The sequence below is a fragment of the Dromaius novaehollandiae genome, chromosome 5 (genome assembly GCF_036370855.1).
Source record: "Dromaius novaehollandiae isolate bDroNov1 chromosome 5, bDroNov1.hap1, whole genome shotgun sequence".
NCBI classification, from domain to species: Eukaryota; Metazoa; Chordata; class Aves; order Casuariiformes; family Dromaiidae; genus Dromaius; species Dromaius novaehollandiae.
Genome location: NC_088102.1, coordinates 10,790,263 through 10,810,475, shown reverse-complemented (window position 1 = coordinate 10,810,475; position 20,213 = coordinate 10,790,263). Strand labels below are relative to the sequence as shown.

Below are 20,213 nucleotides of genomic sequence, written 5' to 3'. Positions count from 1 at the left end.
CACAGCCCTTGTGCCTCAGACCACAGTGTGTCTCAGTGATGTGGTCACACAGCTCAGACCAGTGTGTGGCATGCATGTCTCGCTGTGCCACAGGCCCGGGTGCCTCAGACTTGTGTGTGTCTGGCTCACCGTACATGTGTGTGCATGTGTGTGTGTGTGTGTCACACTGACAGAGCCCGTGTGTGTGTGTGTGTGTGTGTGTGTATCCCAGTGATACAGCCTCTGTGTGTATGTGTGTCCCAGTGACACAGCCCGAGCGCGTGTCACAGTGACACAGCGTGTGTGTGTCCGTCTGTCCCAGTTACACAGCCTGTGTGTGTGTGTCACAGCGATACAGCCCGAGTGTGTGTGTGTGTCCCAGTGACACAGTGTGTGTGTGTCTGTGTCCCAGTACGGCCTGTGTGTGTGTCCCAGTGACACAGCCTGTGCGTGTGTGTGTGTGTGCGTGTGCGTGTGCGTGTGTGCGTGCGTGTCCCAGTGACACAGCCCGTGCGTGTGCGCGCCCGCCCGGAGCGGCGGCGGCCGGGGCAGCCGGACCCGCCCGTCGGCGCGGCGCAGCGCGGCACGGCGGGGCGGGCGGGCGGCGCCGTTAAAGGGCGGCGGGCGCGGCGCGGGCAGTGCTGGGCTCGGCTCGGCTCAGCTCGGCGCGGCGCCGCGGGCGAGGCAGAGCGCGAGGCGACGGCTGCAGCCACCCTCCTGCCAGCACCATGTCGGGCACCCGGGCGTCCAACGACCGCACCAGCCACCCCGGCGCCGGTGGCGGGCTCAAGCGGGCGCGCAGCGAGCCGGGCGGTAACAAAGTGACCGTGGTGCTGGGGGCGCAGTGGGGGGACGAAGGCAAGGGCAAGGTGGTCGACCTGCTGGCCACCGAGTCGGACATCGTGTGCCGGTGCCAGGTGGGTGCCGCGCCGCGGCCGGCGCTGCCCGCCCTGCGCTGCCGCGCCCTGCGCTCGCCGCCGCTCCGTGCTCCTTCCCCTCGGCCCCGCCGCCCCCTCGCACCCGCCCGCGCCCCCTCCTCTCCCCGCAGCCTGCTGCCCGCTCAGCCCCGTCTCCCCCGCCGCCTCCCTCCCTTCTCCGCAGCCCTGCAGGCTCCCTGCTTCTGCCCCCGCCACGCCGTTCCCCGCTTTCTCCCTCCTCCACCCCCCTGCCTCTGCCTTTCTTTACCCTTCTCCCCCCTTTTTTTCTCCCCCCCCTTACCCGCCCCCTCCCGTGCCCTCTCCTTGCCCCCCTCCCTCAGCGCGTGGTAAGGCGTGACCGTGCCCCAGGGGAAGGGCTGTGCCCCCCCCCCCCCCCCGCCTGCACGTTAAATGCCACTCGGAAAGAAAAAGCCCTGAACTATAAATATAAATAGCTGACCCTCCGCGAGGCGCGACACCGGATCCCGCGGCTTGGGGCGGGCGGCGGGCGGCGGCGGGGCCGGGCGGGGGCGCCGGCAGCAGGTGTCAGATGGCGGCTGGGCCGCGCCGGGGCCTGGCCCGCCGCGACCCGCCGGCAGAGTGGGCCGGGGCCTGGGCTGGGGCCTGCCCTCCGCCAGGCCGGCCAGTGCCGCTGCTATGGCTCTTAACTGCCCCTGTAAACACTTCGTGACGATGTTAACACGTATTCGGCTTAGTTAGTGTGTACTGTGAAATTTATTGGTTTTTTTTTCCTTTTGCGTTTTTCTTGTTAATGCGTGATAGCTAGTGAAAAGCTCCAGACACCCTTGAATTGGAGATGATACAGCCAAGGACACTTGTGTAATTAAGTATATTATGTAAATAAATATTGCCACGCGAGTTAAATATCTCAAGTGCGGGGGAAGTATTCTTACTTGGAACACTAAATTTCCAAGATCTCAAAATCACCTTGGGGAGAGGTTTCCCTGCAAGTGTTAGCTAATGAATATGTATTGTTGGGACTATGGCTACTTTTCTTTTTTTAACAGCATCTTGTAATCACTCTGGGGGGAAAAAAATTGAACTGAAAAGTTTTAGTTGTGGAGAAACACTTCATATAGGCCCCAGTCACACAAATGCTTCCTAATGGGTTTAATGTTACTTCTGCAAAAAGTCGTTGTGATTCCCCTTAGTGTGTCTCTTGAGGGATGCCCTGAGGCCACTTCTGGGATTGGCTTTGCTGTCCATCCAGAGAGTTAACTTACAAGCATGGTGCCCAGGTGCAGCCTCTGAATAATCTGTGGAGGATACAGGACTGGATGTGCCTGAGCCTGCCGGGAGGGATCATGTGCTGTTAGTGTGGCATTTGATGGCTTGATGTGCTGCCACGCACATCTAGATCAGCTTTCTGTAGCCCACTGCCGAGACCTGGGGTGGGTGGAGCGCAGGTGGAGCTCGGAGAGCCCTGGGCTCCTCAGAACAGTGCTCAGAGACGCACGCTTGATCACCTGCACCCGTGCACACACTTGAGATTACAACAGGATTATTAATGCACTGATTTAACAGAAGTGTTTTCAGGATTAGAGTTTAGGGAAGAATATAGAACATTTGAAAAGAAATGCACACAATGACTTATTTGTGAGTGGCAAAAGTTGCATGGTTGATGTGAAAAATCATCCTGTTTTAGAATATTTCAGTGCATTTTTTACATACATGACAGTTTAAAGGATGCTTTCTAAAAAGATGCCATTTAATTATGCATTGTAAGAAGTTATTGCTTACATTAAATAGCTATAGTCAAATGAAATTTTTTAGATCTCATTTTCACTTTTTTCTTTACATTTTACATCTTTGGCGATAACAAGTATTAAAGTCCCTTTTACCTCTGTTCATGATGTATTTCATATTTCGGAAGCCAACCATGCAAGTAGCTAACACTATATAACTTTACCTTTGTTAGAGCTCAGAGGGGTCTGGTTAGGTTAGTAAAGGTATGCATATACCTAAGAATTTGAAAAGCCATAGCTACAGTCCTTTCAGTGTGATAGCGGTAGGTGATTGACTTATTAGGCATAATCAGTTTGAGGGGGACTTTTTTAATAGTTGGTAATTGTATTAGTGAATATGTATTAAAACTAGAATTGTTTAAACAAGAAGCACCAAAAGTCTCATTATTAGAGGCTTTAGAGAAAATGTCAGGAAAGGTTCCATCAGGAATTGTTTTTGTATTAGGCTATGATGATTGACTACATTATTTTCTGATGTTCTGTCCACTCCATTTCTCTGAGACGGTTATGGAAATGGTGTTCAACAGCTATACTTCTTAAGTAGTCCTTAGCAAAGTGAAAGAGAACACTAGAAAATGGATGACTAAAAATGAGGATGTTTGTTTATATCTTCTAAAACAACATCTGAACTGTATTAATTCTTTATCATGGTAGGATACTCTTTGGTGTAACATTTTTATAGTGCTTCTTTTCCTATTCTGAATAGAATTAAAATTCAGGGCTAAATCTGAATTTCAAGAGCCTTCTAAAAATAGTAATTCACCAGTATTTCTATGGAAGGAAGCATAACTTTTATTAAACACTTCTCTAGTATTTTTAGCATGTGGATTTAGTAAGGAAAAATTCTGTGACAGCTAGATTGAAACGGAGGAAATGAAATGGTATTTCCCAGGATACTATAAAAAAAGGCAAGCAAGTAAATAGTAGTAGGGATCCTTCACAGGCAGAGGGAAAGTTTCTAAATATATTAAATAAAGAAAATTCTGCATTCAAATCCTGGCCTCTAATTTTACTGTGTTTTCAAAATTTAATTTCACATGAAAAGTCTTGAATTGTTCATCATGTTTTAGTCTTTCTCAATACTTACATTGAGTCCTGTAATTCATTTCATTTTTAGTATTAGAGAAACTGACATTTAACAACTTCATATTTAGATTAAATTTCTAAGTTCTTGTAAAGTAATTGATTTCAGTGGGGCTAGCACTTCACCTGTATATTCATCAAAATCAAGCACTCTTTATGAAGAGGTTATTTCAATAAGGATAAAAGGTCTTTGTTCATATGTTCTCATAGATCATGCAAAGCAAAACTTTTTTTCCGGCTACTTTCATTAAAATACAAGATACGTGGGCACAAATACCCAAATAAACAATCAGAAAAGGTACTTTTAAATAAATGAATGACTGCAGACAGTTTAGGGTAGTTAGGTAACTGACTATGTTTATTCAAGTTAGGTAATTAATGGAGAACAACTAAAACATTTTCCCCCTAAATTTTACTTTCACCAAGCAAAGACATTCAGAAAAAGAGGAAGATAAAGGGGCTAATACTTCTTCCTTATTGTGGCCTCTTGAGGCATAGAACTGTCACATTTGTCATGTGCAATACTTCAAATCCCTACTGTGTTTTCAGGGAATGATACAATCAAAGAGTTCACCTGAAGATCTTTAAATAAAACGTGTGTGTGTGTGTGGCTTTTAATTGTTTGAATATCAGGCATAAAGAGGGAAGTTGACTTTTTTTACTTTACTTCTTGTAAAACAAGAAGTTCTAATATAAGTTTAAATAATTTGGTTGCATAGAAACAAATTAATGAAGAGGTTTGACCTTGTTCAAAATGTGGTTTCAGAGAGTGATTTCTGTAGTGACAGCTCTCATTCCAGCCATTCTTTTCTCACTTCACTGCCATAAGTGAGAAATTACTTTCTTCTGTGGCTACCTTCAAGACTAGAGTTTGTGGCAAGTTGTGTTTGTCTGCCTGTTTTTTAATTGGATAACTTCACAGATCTGGTTTAGAGCATGACCAAGGTGATGGACCTCTGGAGGCACTTAAACCTCACACACAGCTTATATACAGAACTGGTATAATAGCTTAATGTGGTGTTCACGGATAACTGAAGATAGCTGGTTGGTCAGTTCTAGCTGTTTCCTTCAGAGAAGCTGGAACTGCATAAAACACATTCTTAATGATTTTCTACTGAAGATATTTGCTGTACACATTTTGTATGGACATGAATGGCAGAGGAAATAGTATGCATTTTCATAAATGGTATGAGAAGTGTTATGCGTCCTTGCAAAGGCTTGAAAAATGACTTATGAGGTACTCTCTTTTATAATATAGGTGTGTGACAAGAATGTCCAAGTGTTACTGTTATAATGGAGGGTAAATAGGGTAAACAGTTCTGTTCTTCCTGATGAAGTTTTCTTGTGCAGAAAAAGTCTTTTTAAATTTTTCTTTTGTTTTTCAACAAAACATCCAAAAACGTTGGAGGAAAATGCCCCATAAAATATTCTATAAAGATTTTGAAGGCCAGGAAAGAGAAAAACATTTCCCAAAAGCTCAGTGTGTAAGATACAAAAAATACTGCTACTAAATTCTTAGTAGAGACCCTGTGATAATCATCGTTACGTGTGGTGGATTTGATTTCAGTTGTAGATTGACAAAATAGTTGCAGCACAAGTGCATGTCTTCCCTTCATTTCACACTGCAAGCAGGAACAATGATTCAGCAGCAGTGGGCTAGTCCAAGAGAGTTTTCAGATTTTCAAGCCTTGGTTTGGCACTGCTGTTGTAGTGCTGTTTATGCCAGCGCTAGATGTGTCGGACACGTGACACTGAGCTTCTGGAAGTCTGGAAACAATCTGCCTGATATTATCAGCATTCTTCAGTGGCATCAAAGAAGAAATGCTAAATTATAAGATCGTGATTGCAATAGGAATAGCTGGTAGATGAGAAGCTGGAAGAGGTCTTTACAGCTTAACAAACGTAATACTGAACGTGCTTTTATTTCTCCCTAAACATAGAGGGAACAATTGAAAAAGTATCTGTAACCAAGTCAGTCTGCTTTCAGGTTAAGAGTGGTGTCAGTTTTATAAAGAGATCATCTCTTTTTTTGGAGACAGAAGGACAAATTTGATGTTAATGTAATTGATGTTAATACTGAAGAAAAGTTGAGGTGATTGAAACAGGTAACAGAAAAATGTTTCTGTTAAGATGACTTGTGCTTGACTAGTTTGCAGTCATTCAGACAGGATAGATTTAACCAAATCAACTAAGGATGTTGAGTGACTGATTTCTCAATGCCATAGATTAAGAAAGGTTAGTCGGTCAGAGGAGCCTAATAAAGTTTTATGTTTGAAACATAATTGCAAAACTAGAGAACAATCTAGGCAAGAGAGAAAGGATGTGCCAGACCCGTAAGACAGAGGTAAGGAAACTGGCAGTAGTGTGCAACAGTGATTTCTTTGATTTAGTTTCTTAATGGATTTGTAACGAATACCATAGATAGTAGAAATGGTACTTTGAGCAATGTGAAGGAATATACTGTGGGCAAGTGATCAAATCATGAAAATCAAACATGGCAGAAACACCAGGCAAGAGGATTTTGTCCTCTGTGGTGAAGGTAGGAGGTAGGAATACTTCCTTTATTCCTCTGTTACACCACTGATGCAGTAGAGCGAAGCAGGCACACGTTGTCGTGACTGGCCCTATTGATCTTGAGTTATTGGCACTTCCATCCCATGTTTGCAACTGGAATTAAATGAGGGCATTTTTCTGTGCTGAGTGTACGAAGCTGCAGGGGGCTGTGGGCTACTATTTTTTTTGTGCGTCTGTATATGTATCATGTGTTCTTCACCTTTAGGTGAGAATTGGCCATAATGTTTAGTATAACTTCTTCCTGTGTGTATGTAAACACTTTCATTTCCTCATCATTTAGTGCTTATGATCATCACTGAAGAGACTGATGACCTTGGAGTCATCAGTGTGCAGTGACTACAGAACTGTTTTTGTTTTTCTCTGATGTTTTGTCAATAATCCTGTTTGCACACACGCATGCATTCATAAAGACGTATTGTTTCCTAAGTAATTTTTTAAGCCTCCCTGCAAATAAGCCAGTAGGTTTTATTTTGTTGTTCAGTGCAGAAGGGAGATGGTTTGTTAAACATGGGTATTGGTTTCTTCAGTTGCAATAAAGAAATCCACCCCTTCCGAACCGAAACCCTTTTGCAGCAATCTGTCACTTTTAAGATATCTTACCCTAAATTTTATTTTCATCTTGCTCATACCTGCTTACATGCTACACTGTATCGTTTGGGGATTTAGAACCACATGGTGACACTGATTGCTATTTTAAACTAGCCTCTCCTTTGGGTATCGGCAAGATCACCTCAGGGCCACCAGGATTATAAATACTGTATGAGAAGGTCAGGTTTAAAGTTTCGAAATCTCTATAAGAAAGCAGGCTTAGTTTCCAATCCCCTTTATAAAACCTGATGAATTTATTATCGTGTATGAGCATCAAAAGAAAACAGCTGAAAATTAAGATCAAATGACGTGTTCTGTTTCATTCCTGCTGTAACTCACAAGCTAATTTGTTTGTCACAGACTTGTTTACAGATATAAGAAAAGTTATGTTCATATCCTTGGATCATATTGCTTCCCACAGGGACATGACTACACTTCAAAAGAGAGGACTGAAGATGAGCTGACATCTATAGGCTGTTCATGTTTGACTTCCTTTATTTTAGGGATTCTGCTGCCCTTAATCAGAAGGCTTTGTCCAGTATAGCATTTTGAATCAATATACTTTAATTATTTTTTTGACATCATCTGCTGGAGTTCAATGTGTGTTTTATTGCTGTAGTGGTCTTTTATAGTAGAATTTTTACATGGTTTGACAAAGCCTTACATTTAGTTTGACAGAAAATAACTAAAGGTTAGGAGTGTCTAGTCTGCCCACACTGACTGCTGTTTAGAACCAGAGTGGAATTGGAGGTGGCTTTTCAAGTTCATTTTTCAGATATTTGGGAAGAGCTAGGTCTGCCTAGACGTTGGGGCCAATTTTCATTTTTAATAATATTACGTTACTAGTGCAAAATATGACTGATCTGCAGTTTAGGTTTTTACATTAGAAATACTTTGCATATTTCTTTAAAAGGTCAAAGACTTTGCTCAGCTCTTCTGAAGGGTACTTCTATTTACAATTGTAGTAGTTATCTCATTAGGCTGTTGAAGATCTCTTTTCATTGGAATTAGTTTCTGAAGAGATCAGTATTGTAATTAATAAGGTGGATTTTGTTAGTTATACTAGACAGTGAGAAGGGACACAGCAGAACAGATATGGGAATTAGATATATCTGTTTTATGCAGTGTTGTTCTTATTCAGAGCTAATATTGCAAATATAACCCTTGGAGAGAGAGACTAACTAGATTCAGCTGATCTGTGTCAGGAGGTAAACACTTGCAACTCACTCCAGTTCTTTGTCACTACTGTAGTTTAAAAAATCACTGCTCCTGGAGTTCTTCTGGTCTAAGTATATTTCTGATTATTCCCCCACCTAGATCTTTCCAATGATTTGGGTTTTTTTTTTTTAAAAAAAGTTCAGTTTCTTGGAGCTGAATTGGGATCATACTTAAACTGGAAGAAATTAGATAAGAAAAACTTGTAGCAAAGGAATCGGAGCAAGTGCCTGGGGCAGCAGTCTCCCAGCCTGAAGGTACAGCACTTCTAGTCTTCTAACAAAAGCTTTCATAAGCACATGATTTTTTCTGTAAGGGTCTGAGTGTTCAGAGCACTTAATGCATTATATTTGTGTGTTAGGTTTTTTTTTTTTTTTTTAACCGTTGACAGTCCATAGTATAAATAAGAGAAGTACCACGCAAGTCAATAGATTTACACTACTCTAAAATTCACGTAAAACCAGTTATTCTGACAATGCTTTAGCTACATTTATTCAAGTCAACTCCAGGCAATTATTAATGTAAATTAGAAGTAGCCATCATTTAATTAAATTGTAAAGCAAAAGAAGAAAGAAGAAAACTAATTTAATGGTGTTCTTATTTATTCAGAATCAAGTATGAAATACTATAAATGCAGGAAAAATGCTCAATCCAGATAAGAAGATGGAAAAATTTCATAGTATGTTTCATAGCATAATAAAAGGTGTTTGGCCTGCAGATGCAGTTAAATGCCCAAAACTGCTTTACTTTGATGGCTGGTAGAATTAGTGCTGGGATACATATTATTCACGGAGGTGGCCATGAATCATAGAATGTGTTTTCAGATCCAGACTTCCCCAAATTGTTATGTTGCAGCTGCCATTCTAATTCATAGATTATGGATCCATAGATTATAATTCCAGAAGGGGTCATTTTGTAATCTTGTCTTGACTACCAAGGGCACCGTGTTCTAGTAGCAGTTGCACCACTGCGAAAAGGAGAGGTAATATGATCCCTCTACTACTTGATATTCCCATTTATACATGCAAGGGTCATATTAGGCACGTAAGCCAATGTACTGTAACTGTGTTCAGGTGCCTCTGTATACTTCCTAGCATAGAGAGTTCCCATCCAAAATTTGACCTACCTTTTTGTTTCTAAGTTATTTGTTTTAAATGTCATAACAAATTATATATTTTTTTCTCATACCAATTGACTGCAGAGCTCAGATTGCTGTGTACTGATGGTTTAGCACTCAAACAATATTTATGTCAGCTGCAAATCTTCAGTAATCAGTTTCTTTTATACCTGTGACATTGAGTAACATTGTTAACTAGTAGAGGGTGAGAACTGATCACTGCTGGGAGCTGTCAGAAACATAGCTGCTTGATGTTCATCATCTAGTTACAGTTACATTTTGAAGCTATCGGTCAGCTTTTAGGGCAGTTAATATGTGCTGTGATGATTTTCATACCTGTCTAGTTTGTTATTCAAGTTATGTCCAGGCAGTCTGGGGAGCATTGAGTAAATGAAAGACCTTGAAAGCAACAGTGCACTAACCAGTGGAAGCCAGTGCTGCATCTGGAAACACTTCTCCCACCACGTGTGCCCAGCAGGCCAGAAGAGCCATATGCAAATGCACATACACAGCTGAGACCATAGGCAAAATCCACCATATACTGTACAGATTGCAATCTGTTGCACGCTGCCTGGCTGTTTGGAGCAGGCAGAGATGCATCTGAGCATCAGGATACACTTTGCCTCGATTCAGACATATGTAGCATGAGGTTAAATGGGGGCAAATAGTTCCTGCTGCAGATGCTGAACAATGTCGTTATGGCTCTGAATGGAAATTCTTTGTTCTGCCTTGGGATGTTTCGCCTTCAAAGAATAATAAAAGTGTGTGTGTTTGTGTATATATATATATATGTATATATAAACATAAGGAAACACCAATTTTGAAATCTCGGGACACTCTGGAAGGTGGATTTGTTGCGCCGTGGTTTTTGCAAGTGCTACTAAAAAAATAAGACCGCATGTTCCTCTCTGTCAGCCTATTCATAATAACTATTAATTCCTTGAAAGACAGTATTTATACCTGCATACAGTTAATGCTTTTAAGATGTGATAGCTTCTCAATGTATTGTGCTGTTACAGTGTTTGTGTCCACATACTATAGAGCTTTGAGATGCAAGAATCAGTTACCGCAAAAAGGTTATCGCCTAAAAAGCTTGGAAAAGCATATTATAAATAAGCCACTGTACTAAAAAAAGTATATTTTATGAAGTAATGTGAGCTCCTATAACTCCTTCTTACACTAGCACAATATGTAGCTTTACGTTCTCTCTGTGATTATTTGAAGAAAAGTCCAAAAATACAGTCTAATCTTTTGAAGAACTCAATTTTATTTAAATATAATAAAATGTATACATTCTTAAAAAAAATGCAAGTCTGCATGTAGGATTATTCTGCTCTGCAAATAATGCCTAATACATTGCCTGTTGCTTAACTCAAGAAAGCAGCATGTTACAGCTCTTTTTATTAATTTACACTGAAGTTTATCTTCCAACATAGAATATGACAGGCATTGCTGAATTTAGATCACATTGTTGGTGGTCTGCTGGTTTTTAGAAGGGAGATATAACTTAAAGTGGCACAAAATAATAGAGATTCCTGAGGCAGAATATACTGAAGTAATACATGTTTAATGCTATTAATAAAGCCTCAACTTCTAGAGCTTTCAAAGTTAATAAAAATGGGTTTGTAAGTAACATAGGCTGTTTTGAAATGCTGACTGCTGACTTTTCCACTGCAGGCTATGAATGACTTCAATGAAAGTTGTCTTTTCCTAGGTACGTGATTTAAATGTGAAGACCTTTAACATCTGCCAAATACTGTTAGGAACGAGCACTTACCAGCTTTGAAACTTAAAACTAATACAACTGGTACAAAGAATAAGAGCCATTTCCTGTAGTCAAAAAGTACTGCTGTATCTAGGCAAGGCCTACAAGAGAGGGATTTTGTGTGTGTTCTTGAGATGGCCTTCCTAAATGATATTTACCTTTTCTTATTACTACAGTGAGATAGCTGTCATGTAGTTCTTGGCATGCTTAATAATTTCTAGTTCTCTAGTCCTGTTTCATCAGCTTTTGCCTCTGTAATGTACCTGGTGGGTTTCCTGCACTTGTTACAGTTTTAGCAGAATCACTAGCAGAGATATATCTTTGCTAGTGACTCTACAACCTAAAGGACACGAGCGCTACAGAACATCTCAGAATTACTACAGGAGCAGTAAGGAATATTTCAGGTTGAAGTGGATACTAATGCTTAATATGCTGGCATCATCCCAGTTACTCTCTTAAGTTCTTTCAGAGCTTCAGCAGCTCCCTTAATGGTTCCTTCTTGGGAGCAGAACTTCCCAAACCAAAGTAGCTTAATGGGAATGTCCCTGCTTTCAAGATTTTGGGAACAAACACTTATCGTTATTTCTGGTTATACCATCATTTCACAATATAGATGATGCCAAAGTGGCAGGGGTGATTAATCTGTCTGGAGAAGTCACTTTAGCCTTCTACAAAGTACTGTCACTCTGTGCATTAGTGCTGACACTGCTATCATGAAATACCATTTGAGAAGAGGAAGAGAATTTACATGGTTGAGGTATCCTGGGTAGCTTTCTCCATCTTCCATGATGTAATCATGATGTAATCATGTAATCTCCATCATGTAATCATCTTCCGTCCTGTAATCAGAGCATTAGATAGCCCATGCTATCTAATGTGGTATATTCATCTAATGTATTGAATGCAAAAGAGTGGCAAACTACACAAAAGTTAGTGTAATCAGGCCCGTTCAGCGTGAGAGAACATAAATGAGAAATTCTCCTTCTCCCCTGATAAGGGGCAGCATCTTTTCTGTAACTGTTTGAGGCTAACTGATCCTGTCTCTCACTGTCAAAAATATCATCTTTCCACATGGTAGTGGCTGATCACATGGCCCTGACTTGATTGAGGAGCTTCTATCAATTTTATAGGCGTAAGACTTTGCCAATATAGTTAACATTCCTACCAAATGCAGGCCCATATCCAAGGCTGTGGATGGGTCTCTGCTCCCCTCAAGCCATCATTTGAAAGATGATCCCACTCTAAGTGAAAATCTTGGAATCCTGCATTTGGTCTGAGCCAGTTACCTCCTTTCTTTAACCGTGCTGGGGGTCGAGTAGCTGTCCTTGTAAATTCTCTTGTTCTTTTGAGTCAGGGACTAGTTACATTCAGTTCTGATTTTTGCCTCCAGCAGTGTGTTTAGCTGGAGCAACATGAGGTTCATTACAGCCTTCGAATCAAATTGTGCTACATAGGTCCAGTTTAGAAAATAAGTACCTACTATTACCAAAGGTTACCAAGATATATTTAATAAAAAGAGATAAATGCTGCAGGCATACAGAATGTACAGTTGTCTCACTGATTTAAGTTGAGATGTGGATATTCCCTGTAAGAGCCAAAGCTCAGAGCATTCAAGAATTGATATTTCATTCAGGTATCTCTCTGGAAATGCGTTTCAATACTTTATTTGGCCCTCAGCCTTAAGGCTCCATTTGTACTTTGTTAGCAAAAGAAATGGCTCTTATCCACCCTATGCTGACTCTCAAAAATTAGGTAAGATTAGCCCAGGAAAAAGACATCTTTGATAACTGAGGTGTCTGACTGCCAATATGCTGCTAAAATATCTATGAAGCTGAGCTTGAGAAATGTATTTCATGAAGATGACCAGGTAATAAACAGAAAGCAGTCCTTCAGGCCGGATATATGTTTTGCATGTTTGATCATCTCTTTGGGGCTATTCAATACTCCACTCCCATTTTAATTCTATTAGTAGAAATTTAATAAATACAGTTGTAAAAGTATACTCAGAAAACACTGTTTTAGGAAACACAGACCAACAAGGGAAGCATATAAAAGCAGTTCTAGAGCTGTCAACACTAGCTTTAAATTTGAAAAGTGCTATTTGGTAAGATCTGTCACTGTTATCTGTCCATCGGGACCAAAAGGTATTCCAAAATTTTGGCAAATACAGGCTGCATGATACCTGCTGATATTTCTGTGCTTCAGTTTTTTTGAGTTTTTTATAATGTATGCCAGCTTTCAGTGCTGATTAAGAAATTAAAATTAATGTCCTTTCTTAAGGATTTGCTAAAGAAAGGGACAGAGTTTGTTTGGATGTGAGTTGTTCAAGAAACATTTAGAAATCATAAACTGTCTTTTATAAACACACCCTGGTATATCCCAAATTCTAAAATTTTATCATACAAGAAAATACTTCTGACTGTAATTTAGGAGTGATATTATCTCAAATTGTGAGTCCTCAAGTCTGATCTCATTTATTCATATTCCTGTTGATTAATAAAAGCAGAGTATAACTATAGTATTAGCCACAACTACTACTTTAAGGAGCCCGATTCCCCATATTTTCAGAAAGTGTGAAAATTGGTGTTTGTAGTAGAGACTGTTAAACCAGATGGAGTTCATTCTTTCAAATTTGTTGTTCATCTTGTACAGGCAAACAGAATAGAAAAGCTAATTGTCTCAGAAGCAGAAGTTATGTAGGCTCTTTCCCAAGCCCTATATTTCTATAATAAAATAAGCTAGCGTTTCAACCACTGCAGTCCATCCAATCCCTGGCCACTCAAATATCATGTAAAAGAGTCTCCTGCATGATTTTTTAGCCTGCAAGATAGTTTGGTACCTTTAACTAAATCCTGATTCTTACAAGCAGCTTATTATATCTGAGAGGCAAGCTAAATACCCAAGAAGACATTCTTCATTAACAAGACACTTGGGAGTCCTTCCCAGCCAAATGATCAGCTATGCAGCAGTTTCCTAAATCAAATGAAATTTGTGCATGTGTGAATTATCCATGTGCCGAGATATAGGCCTGTTACAACTCATACTCAGCCCTTCCATATCAGGTTATCTTTTTAAAAATCATTGTTGAGCTCACACCTTCCAAAAGTTGAGAATGACTTTTGTCATATTTAAAGGTGTATTTCTTAATGCTTCCTTCCATCCCTTGGCTTAAAAAAAAAACCCAAAACACTCGAGCTTTTCATAACCTACATCATTTATTTGCTTTATGTTGTGACTAGAAGTTTCAGTGTATATCCATATTTTGAAAGGAATATCAGTTGCTATTTTCCTGTGTATTACATGCAAACAATTAAATGAAACTCTGGAATAGTGTGTGTTAGATTATCAATTGTTATGGCTGGGTATCCTTTCTCGCAGAGTTAGCATATAACAACTTCGCTCATCCAGACAAAGCTCTTTGTTTGCACAATCTCCGTTCTCATTTCAGTAGATTCCACCATTCCAGACATGTCTACATCATTCAGACTTCATAGCAGATTCACTAAGATTTGTAGTCCTTTCTGGAAAAAAAGAAGGCCTGTAGCACCAGAGCAGACCAGTGTCAGGTTTCAGTCAGGTTTCTCCAGCCTTATCAGTAGGGAAGAAGTTGTGTCACTGCAAAACATCTACATCTAGAAAACTGGACCTTTAATTTTTAAGCCTCTTTGCTGTTTCAATTTAAATCAATTCATAACCTTGATTTAATCACCTCTTTGCAAGTTTAGCAGTTGTCTCATCATCCTCTCTTAAAGACCTTTTGCAAAGATCAATTTCCTGAGAAAATATCAGCTGCACTCTTACGTTTGGTAGATGATCACACAAGGTGTGATTTCCAGCAGACTCTATAAAAGTTGTTGAACTTGTTGCTGTTGTTGACTGGGAAGATCCTCCCTTGCCTGGGAGATTCTGTGAAGCTGCAAAGGCTATACATGCTCCCAACTTTCTATAGACCTTCCATCTTGAACACCCAGGGCAGCATTAACCATTTTGTGGGTTGGCAGGAAGAGCTTCCATTTGAAGGAAAATATTGGGTGTTGTAGGCTTAACACCACAGACATCACAGTGCACAGAAGATGCTCAAAAAGGCATGTGAGGCACTGCTTCATGGGTGGTAGATAAATTAAGTTTTGTTCCCAGAACGCTTCAGTTCTTTTTTAGTTCCCACTCCGCATTTGTTCTGCCCCAGTCCTGCCTTAACTTCACAGTATTAACCTACTTCCCAATCCTACACAGTGCTGCTGAAATCTTCAGGCCTTTTAATTGTCCTAAGCCCTTTTTACAATACTACAGCTTACTAAGAAACTGCAACAAGGTGGAGAAAAGAGTGACCTAAGCCATGAAAGCATAAATAAAAAAGAATACCTTGCCAAATCATTTGCTGAGAGTTTAAAGGGGTGGTAGAAGTCCATTAATCTTGTGTTTCTTTCTGTTGCAGGGTGGGAATAACGCAGGCCATACTGTGGTTGTTGATGGGAAAGAATATGATTTCCACCTATTTCCTAGTGGCATCATTAATCCAAAGGCAATTTCTTTTATTGGTAAGACACATTCTGTACTTACTAGAGGAAATAACGTGGGTAGCTGCAACCACAGCAGCAAGCAAAGGACAACTTACAGATGACTGTCAGTGGGATTTGCTTTAGCTTCAGCTGTTTGGCTTTTATTTCACCACTGCTTTAAAATGAAGAGTTATTCTACATTCAGTGTCATTTTAGTCTCTTACTAGAAAGATGAAAGTAAGAACCCCTCTTTTTATCTTGGTCTTTCTTACTATGCCTCACAATACAAGTTTGAATCCTGCCCTCTACTCGCACATTCCTTTTATACATTCAGAAATATGAATGCTCTACTTTGAGGATGCAAAAACTAGCACTTAGGCTAAATAAATAATACTGTATAACTCTAGCTTTTCTTTCCTGACTTTCCAGAAATAGGCCCTAAGATGCAAGGATCTGCTTGGAAGGTCATGCTTCAGTTTCTCTCTTTTTGCTCACATTACCAGCTCTTTTAGCTAATGTCATATTTTACTGTAATATTTGTAAGATCAGGTTGCAAATGGCATCGTAAAAAAGTTTGCATTCCTTACTGGACATTGCAAGTCTAAATTCTTAAGATTTTACTTAGCCTTTTTATAAATAATGATTATCTTTAGTACAAACTGCACCTTTCACAAGGATGATCTAAAATATAAATAAATATAAATAAATGCATGCATAGGTTTTACCCCAAATTTGGTAAGTCTGTTTCTCTTCAAAGAAATTGTTTGTGGTATTTCAATAATCTATGCTCTTTTGGCCTAATTTATGTATCTGAGTTTTAAAATCTGGCACTGGGCATTAAGAGTGTATTTAAGTGATAGGAAAACTGAAATGTTATACTTGTCCAAAATTAGGATGCTTTCTGAAAGAAAAAATATGTACAGAATATGCAAGAAATGAATGTAAGCTTTACTGAGTCTCAGATCTCTAGTTCCACTTTTGCTCCATTTGATAATTTCCAAACAGGTGATTGAAATATATGAAACACTTTTGAATTTTTTTTTTCTGATGAATATTGTGTATTGTCTTGCTTTCCAATTCACCCTTCTGTCAGTAAGCAAGGAATAGAAGTAAGTTATCCTAAATTTAGGCTGAAAGAAACTGTTGTGGGTATTTCTGATGTTCCCAAGAAGGAAGTAGCAGCTGTTTTCAGCCCACTACATCTAATCTTCCACATCTCATCAGTATACTATGTATTCCTTGTGGATTTTAAATTGAAGCTCAGTAGCAGGGAGAAAGCATTGCTGATGTATTACAGCACAATTTTGAGCTGAGTTTAAAAATCAGGTGAATATGAAAAAAGATTAAATACTATAACTCAGACTTGCCAGTGTTGTGAGGCCGCTGATTTCTTTGAGCTTGCACCAGTGAACAGTTGAGACTAAAGACCTGGTGCAAAGTCCACCACAATCAAATAAAGGAAGCCCCTTAGTTCAGCTGGTTTTGGAGCAGCCCTACACTCAAATCTGAAATAAGCAACTTCTATATTTCTGATTTCAGCAGGCTTGTAGCTTTTTACCCAAAATGAAAATTTATCTATAAAAGTTCTCAGGAGCACTTCATGAGAAATGTGAGAAACTTAGTCTTACTTTTTTAAATAAGATTTTAGACAGCAAGTGTTTAAAGGCATTACGTGCTAAGAATGGGTATTTTACTTCTTGCTTTAAAATAAATCATTTATGTTCCCAAAGGTAATGGAGTGGTTATACATTTACCAGGCTTGTTTGAAGAAGCTGAAAAGAATGAAAAGAAAGGTTTGTATCAAGTAATTTTTAACCTTTCCTTATAATGGCATCTATTTGAGGGCTTTTTTAAACCTTAGTTTCTGACCATAAATATTCAGCACAATAACATTCAGGATTTTAAATAATGAAGAAAACAGTTTTAAAAATATTGAATTGTTTTGTAGCCTTTAGACAGATTTTCAAAAGCAATGTTTTCGTAGAATTTCATGGATTTTATGGCATTTGATACCACATTAAGTAGAAGATAAAATCCTGAAGTTTATGGCAAAGCTTCCCTTGATCTCGAAGTTGACAATTTAACCCAGAGTTTCTTTGTCCCAGTTTCTGTTAGCCCTGCTTTGAGCAAGGATTTGGACCAGATAACCTACTGGCGTCCCTTCCAACTTAAATTATTCTGTGTTTCTATATGTAAATTCTATACTTTCTGAGATACAAACAGACCTTAAGTAATTTATCACATTAATAATTAAGCAAGAAACTTATTTCCTTAAAAAAAGAAAGGATTCATCTTATTCAATTTATAAGAAATATATGTGAACCATAGCATTGTTACTGTAAAGAAAAAATGAATATCTTTGTCTATAAAAAAGAGAAAGCTGAAAACAATAAAAATGAAAAAGTGTGTTATCAAAAACATCATTGCCAAAGTTTGATATTCATCTATGTTTTATCCATTTTGTCTACAGTATACTTAACAAGAAGCTATAGAAACTAGAAGAAAGATGTAGAAAAACTAAAAGTAAATCTCCAAGTTTGACCAGTCAAAGCAGCTGAAATCAGAACACTTTTCTTTATATCTTCTGACAGGTTTAAAAGATTGGGAGAAAAGACTTATTATATCAGATAGAGCACATATAGGTAAGTGATGATTGAAGGGGGAAGAAAATTCACAAATAATAGCTTAGCTCATGCTGCTAAACTACATTATCCTGTAAAGCAGTCGTATGTTTGATCTAATAGGGTTTCTTTTTAAGTTATGTACCTGAAACATAATATTGGAATTTGTACCCTCTAAAGAATGTTGTTTTACATGTTTTCACAGAATTTTAAGCAGTACTAGCTGTTTTCACCTGAGAAGGCCCACGCACTACCAACAATAACAAAGGCTGTGCATTTGGTCTTGAAATTATAGATGTCTGTGATTTCAAGAAGAATGTTTTTCTCCTTTTGTCTCCCATTGTGTTGTTTGGGTTTTCTGTTGCAGTGTTTGACTTTCACCAGGCAGTAGATGGGCTCCAGGAAGTACAACGTCAAGCACAAGAAGGAAAAAAGTAAATATCTTCAGCACCTTAATTTCATTAACAACTATGCAAATTTGAAAAATGGATAACAGAAATATAATACATCTGTAAAAAGACTTGCTGTTGTTGTTAATTATGTGGCTTTTTTCTGCTCCTGCTTATGTTTGTGAAAAAGCTCTTGAGGTATTACTGAAGACAGGATCAGAATTTTTCCATGTTTCCATTTTCCAGTTCTCTGCACCACAGACAGGCATCTTGAAATTCCTATTAAATCCTCAAATTTCATTTCCAATAAAACGATTCTTCCAGTTCAGTTTGATATCAGAATAGTGACGCTTTTCTGAATTGTGCCTGAAGTGTTGGCAGGATTAGGTTCCATACTGGTAGCCTTTTATTGCATATTCAGTTACTCTTCATGATGATATTAGTTTCTATTTTAATTTAGGTGTTATATATTAGCAGACTATGTAACTTAGCATACTTTATTATTATGACTTCTGAAAGAACAAAGGTTTATGTGAACACACTTGTCTACTTTTCTATTAGTTTCCTATCAATTTTTGATCCTGTTGGACAATTTCAACCAAATTTAAGACAAGTAGAGTTCTCAAAATGACTATATTTCTAAAATACATGTGAAAATAGGCATATGCATAGGGAAAGAGCTCTATTTTTATCCTTATCAAGGTAAAGGCTGCAGTAAGAGCTCATAGGGATAGAGATGGTATGAATAAAGCTTCAGTTGGAGTCTGAATCATAGTAAACAAAAAAGACTCAGCTGCAAGATTCAAAGCTATAGGAAACTCATTTTCGTCTCTCTGATCACTCACAAAACTGATTATTGTTTGCAGTATTTACACAGTGCTGCAACTGTGAAAATGTGAGAATTACATATGGTTCCTGTTGTTTTTTATGAAGGACATAGAAGTACAACAGGATAGCATAGTGATCATCATTAGTATATAATATATGTATATACACACTTAACTCTCAACTCAGCTTGTCTCAGCCTAACCCAAAGCTTAATCCTTTACTGCATACCATGAATATTAGCAATATTTATGCAAATCTGCTGAAGCATAAAAACTGATGTATATTTATTAATAAAAATTATAGAGTTTTAGTGGGTTTTTTATTGTCTCAGAACTCCTGCCCAATATATAGCATACTGAAGATCTTTAATAAAATTAAAGCTTAGCATAAAGCATATTTTTGCATATGTTCATTTATGTTTTGGGGCTTCTTTTTAATTAGTATTGGCACAACAAAGAAAGGGATTGGACCAACGTATTCTTCCAAAGCTGCACGAACAGGTCTTCGAATTTGCGACCTGCTTTCCGACTTTGATGAATTTTCTTCAAGGTAAAACTATTCTCACTGAGTAATATATTAAAGAGTGATAGATACATCTTGGATAACAGGTTTGCTTTTAAGGAGCTATTTTTAAATTTGTGTAAGAATTTTGTGTATAAATCTTCTAGAAGGAGAAGAAAATTGGAAAGAATGTGTGGATATTTCCTGTACTTCGTATGGTCTATCATTATTTAAAATGAAATTTTGTACATTGGGAAATGCTCTGATTGAGGTATCAAAGTTCTGTATACTTTCTCTTTATAGCTGTCAGTATATACACTGTATAATATAAATTGAGTTCTCGCCAAACTCAAGGAATGTTCTTCATAGAC

General features: G+C 38.8%; 1 protein-coding gene across 1 annotated transcript in view; it reads left to right on the top strand.

Annotated features, from left to right (window-relative positions):
- Positions 1-581: 581 nt before the first annotated feature.
- Positions 582-20,213, top strand: part of ADSS1 (adenylosuccinate synthase 1) — a 31,526-nt gene continuing 11,894 nt past the window's right edge. Inside the window, exons 1-6 of the mRNA XM_064512010.1 lie at positions 582-896; positions 15,440-15,542; positions 17,234-17,296; positions 18,095-18,145; positions 18,492-18,558; positions 19,783-19,890. Coding sequence (XP_064368080.1) covers positions 708-896; positions 15,440-15,542; positions 17,234-17,296; positions 18,095-18,145; positions 18,492-18,558; positions 19,783-19,890 — 581 coding nt within the window. The 5' untranslated portion in view covers positions 582-707. The remainder of the gene's footprint in view (positions 897-15,439; positions 15,543-17,233; positions 17,297-18,094; positions 18,146-18,491; positions 18,559-19,782; positions 19,891-20,213) is intronic.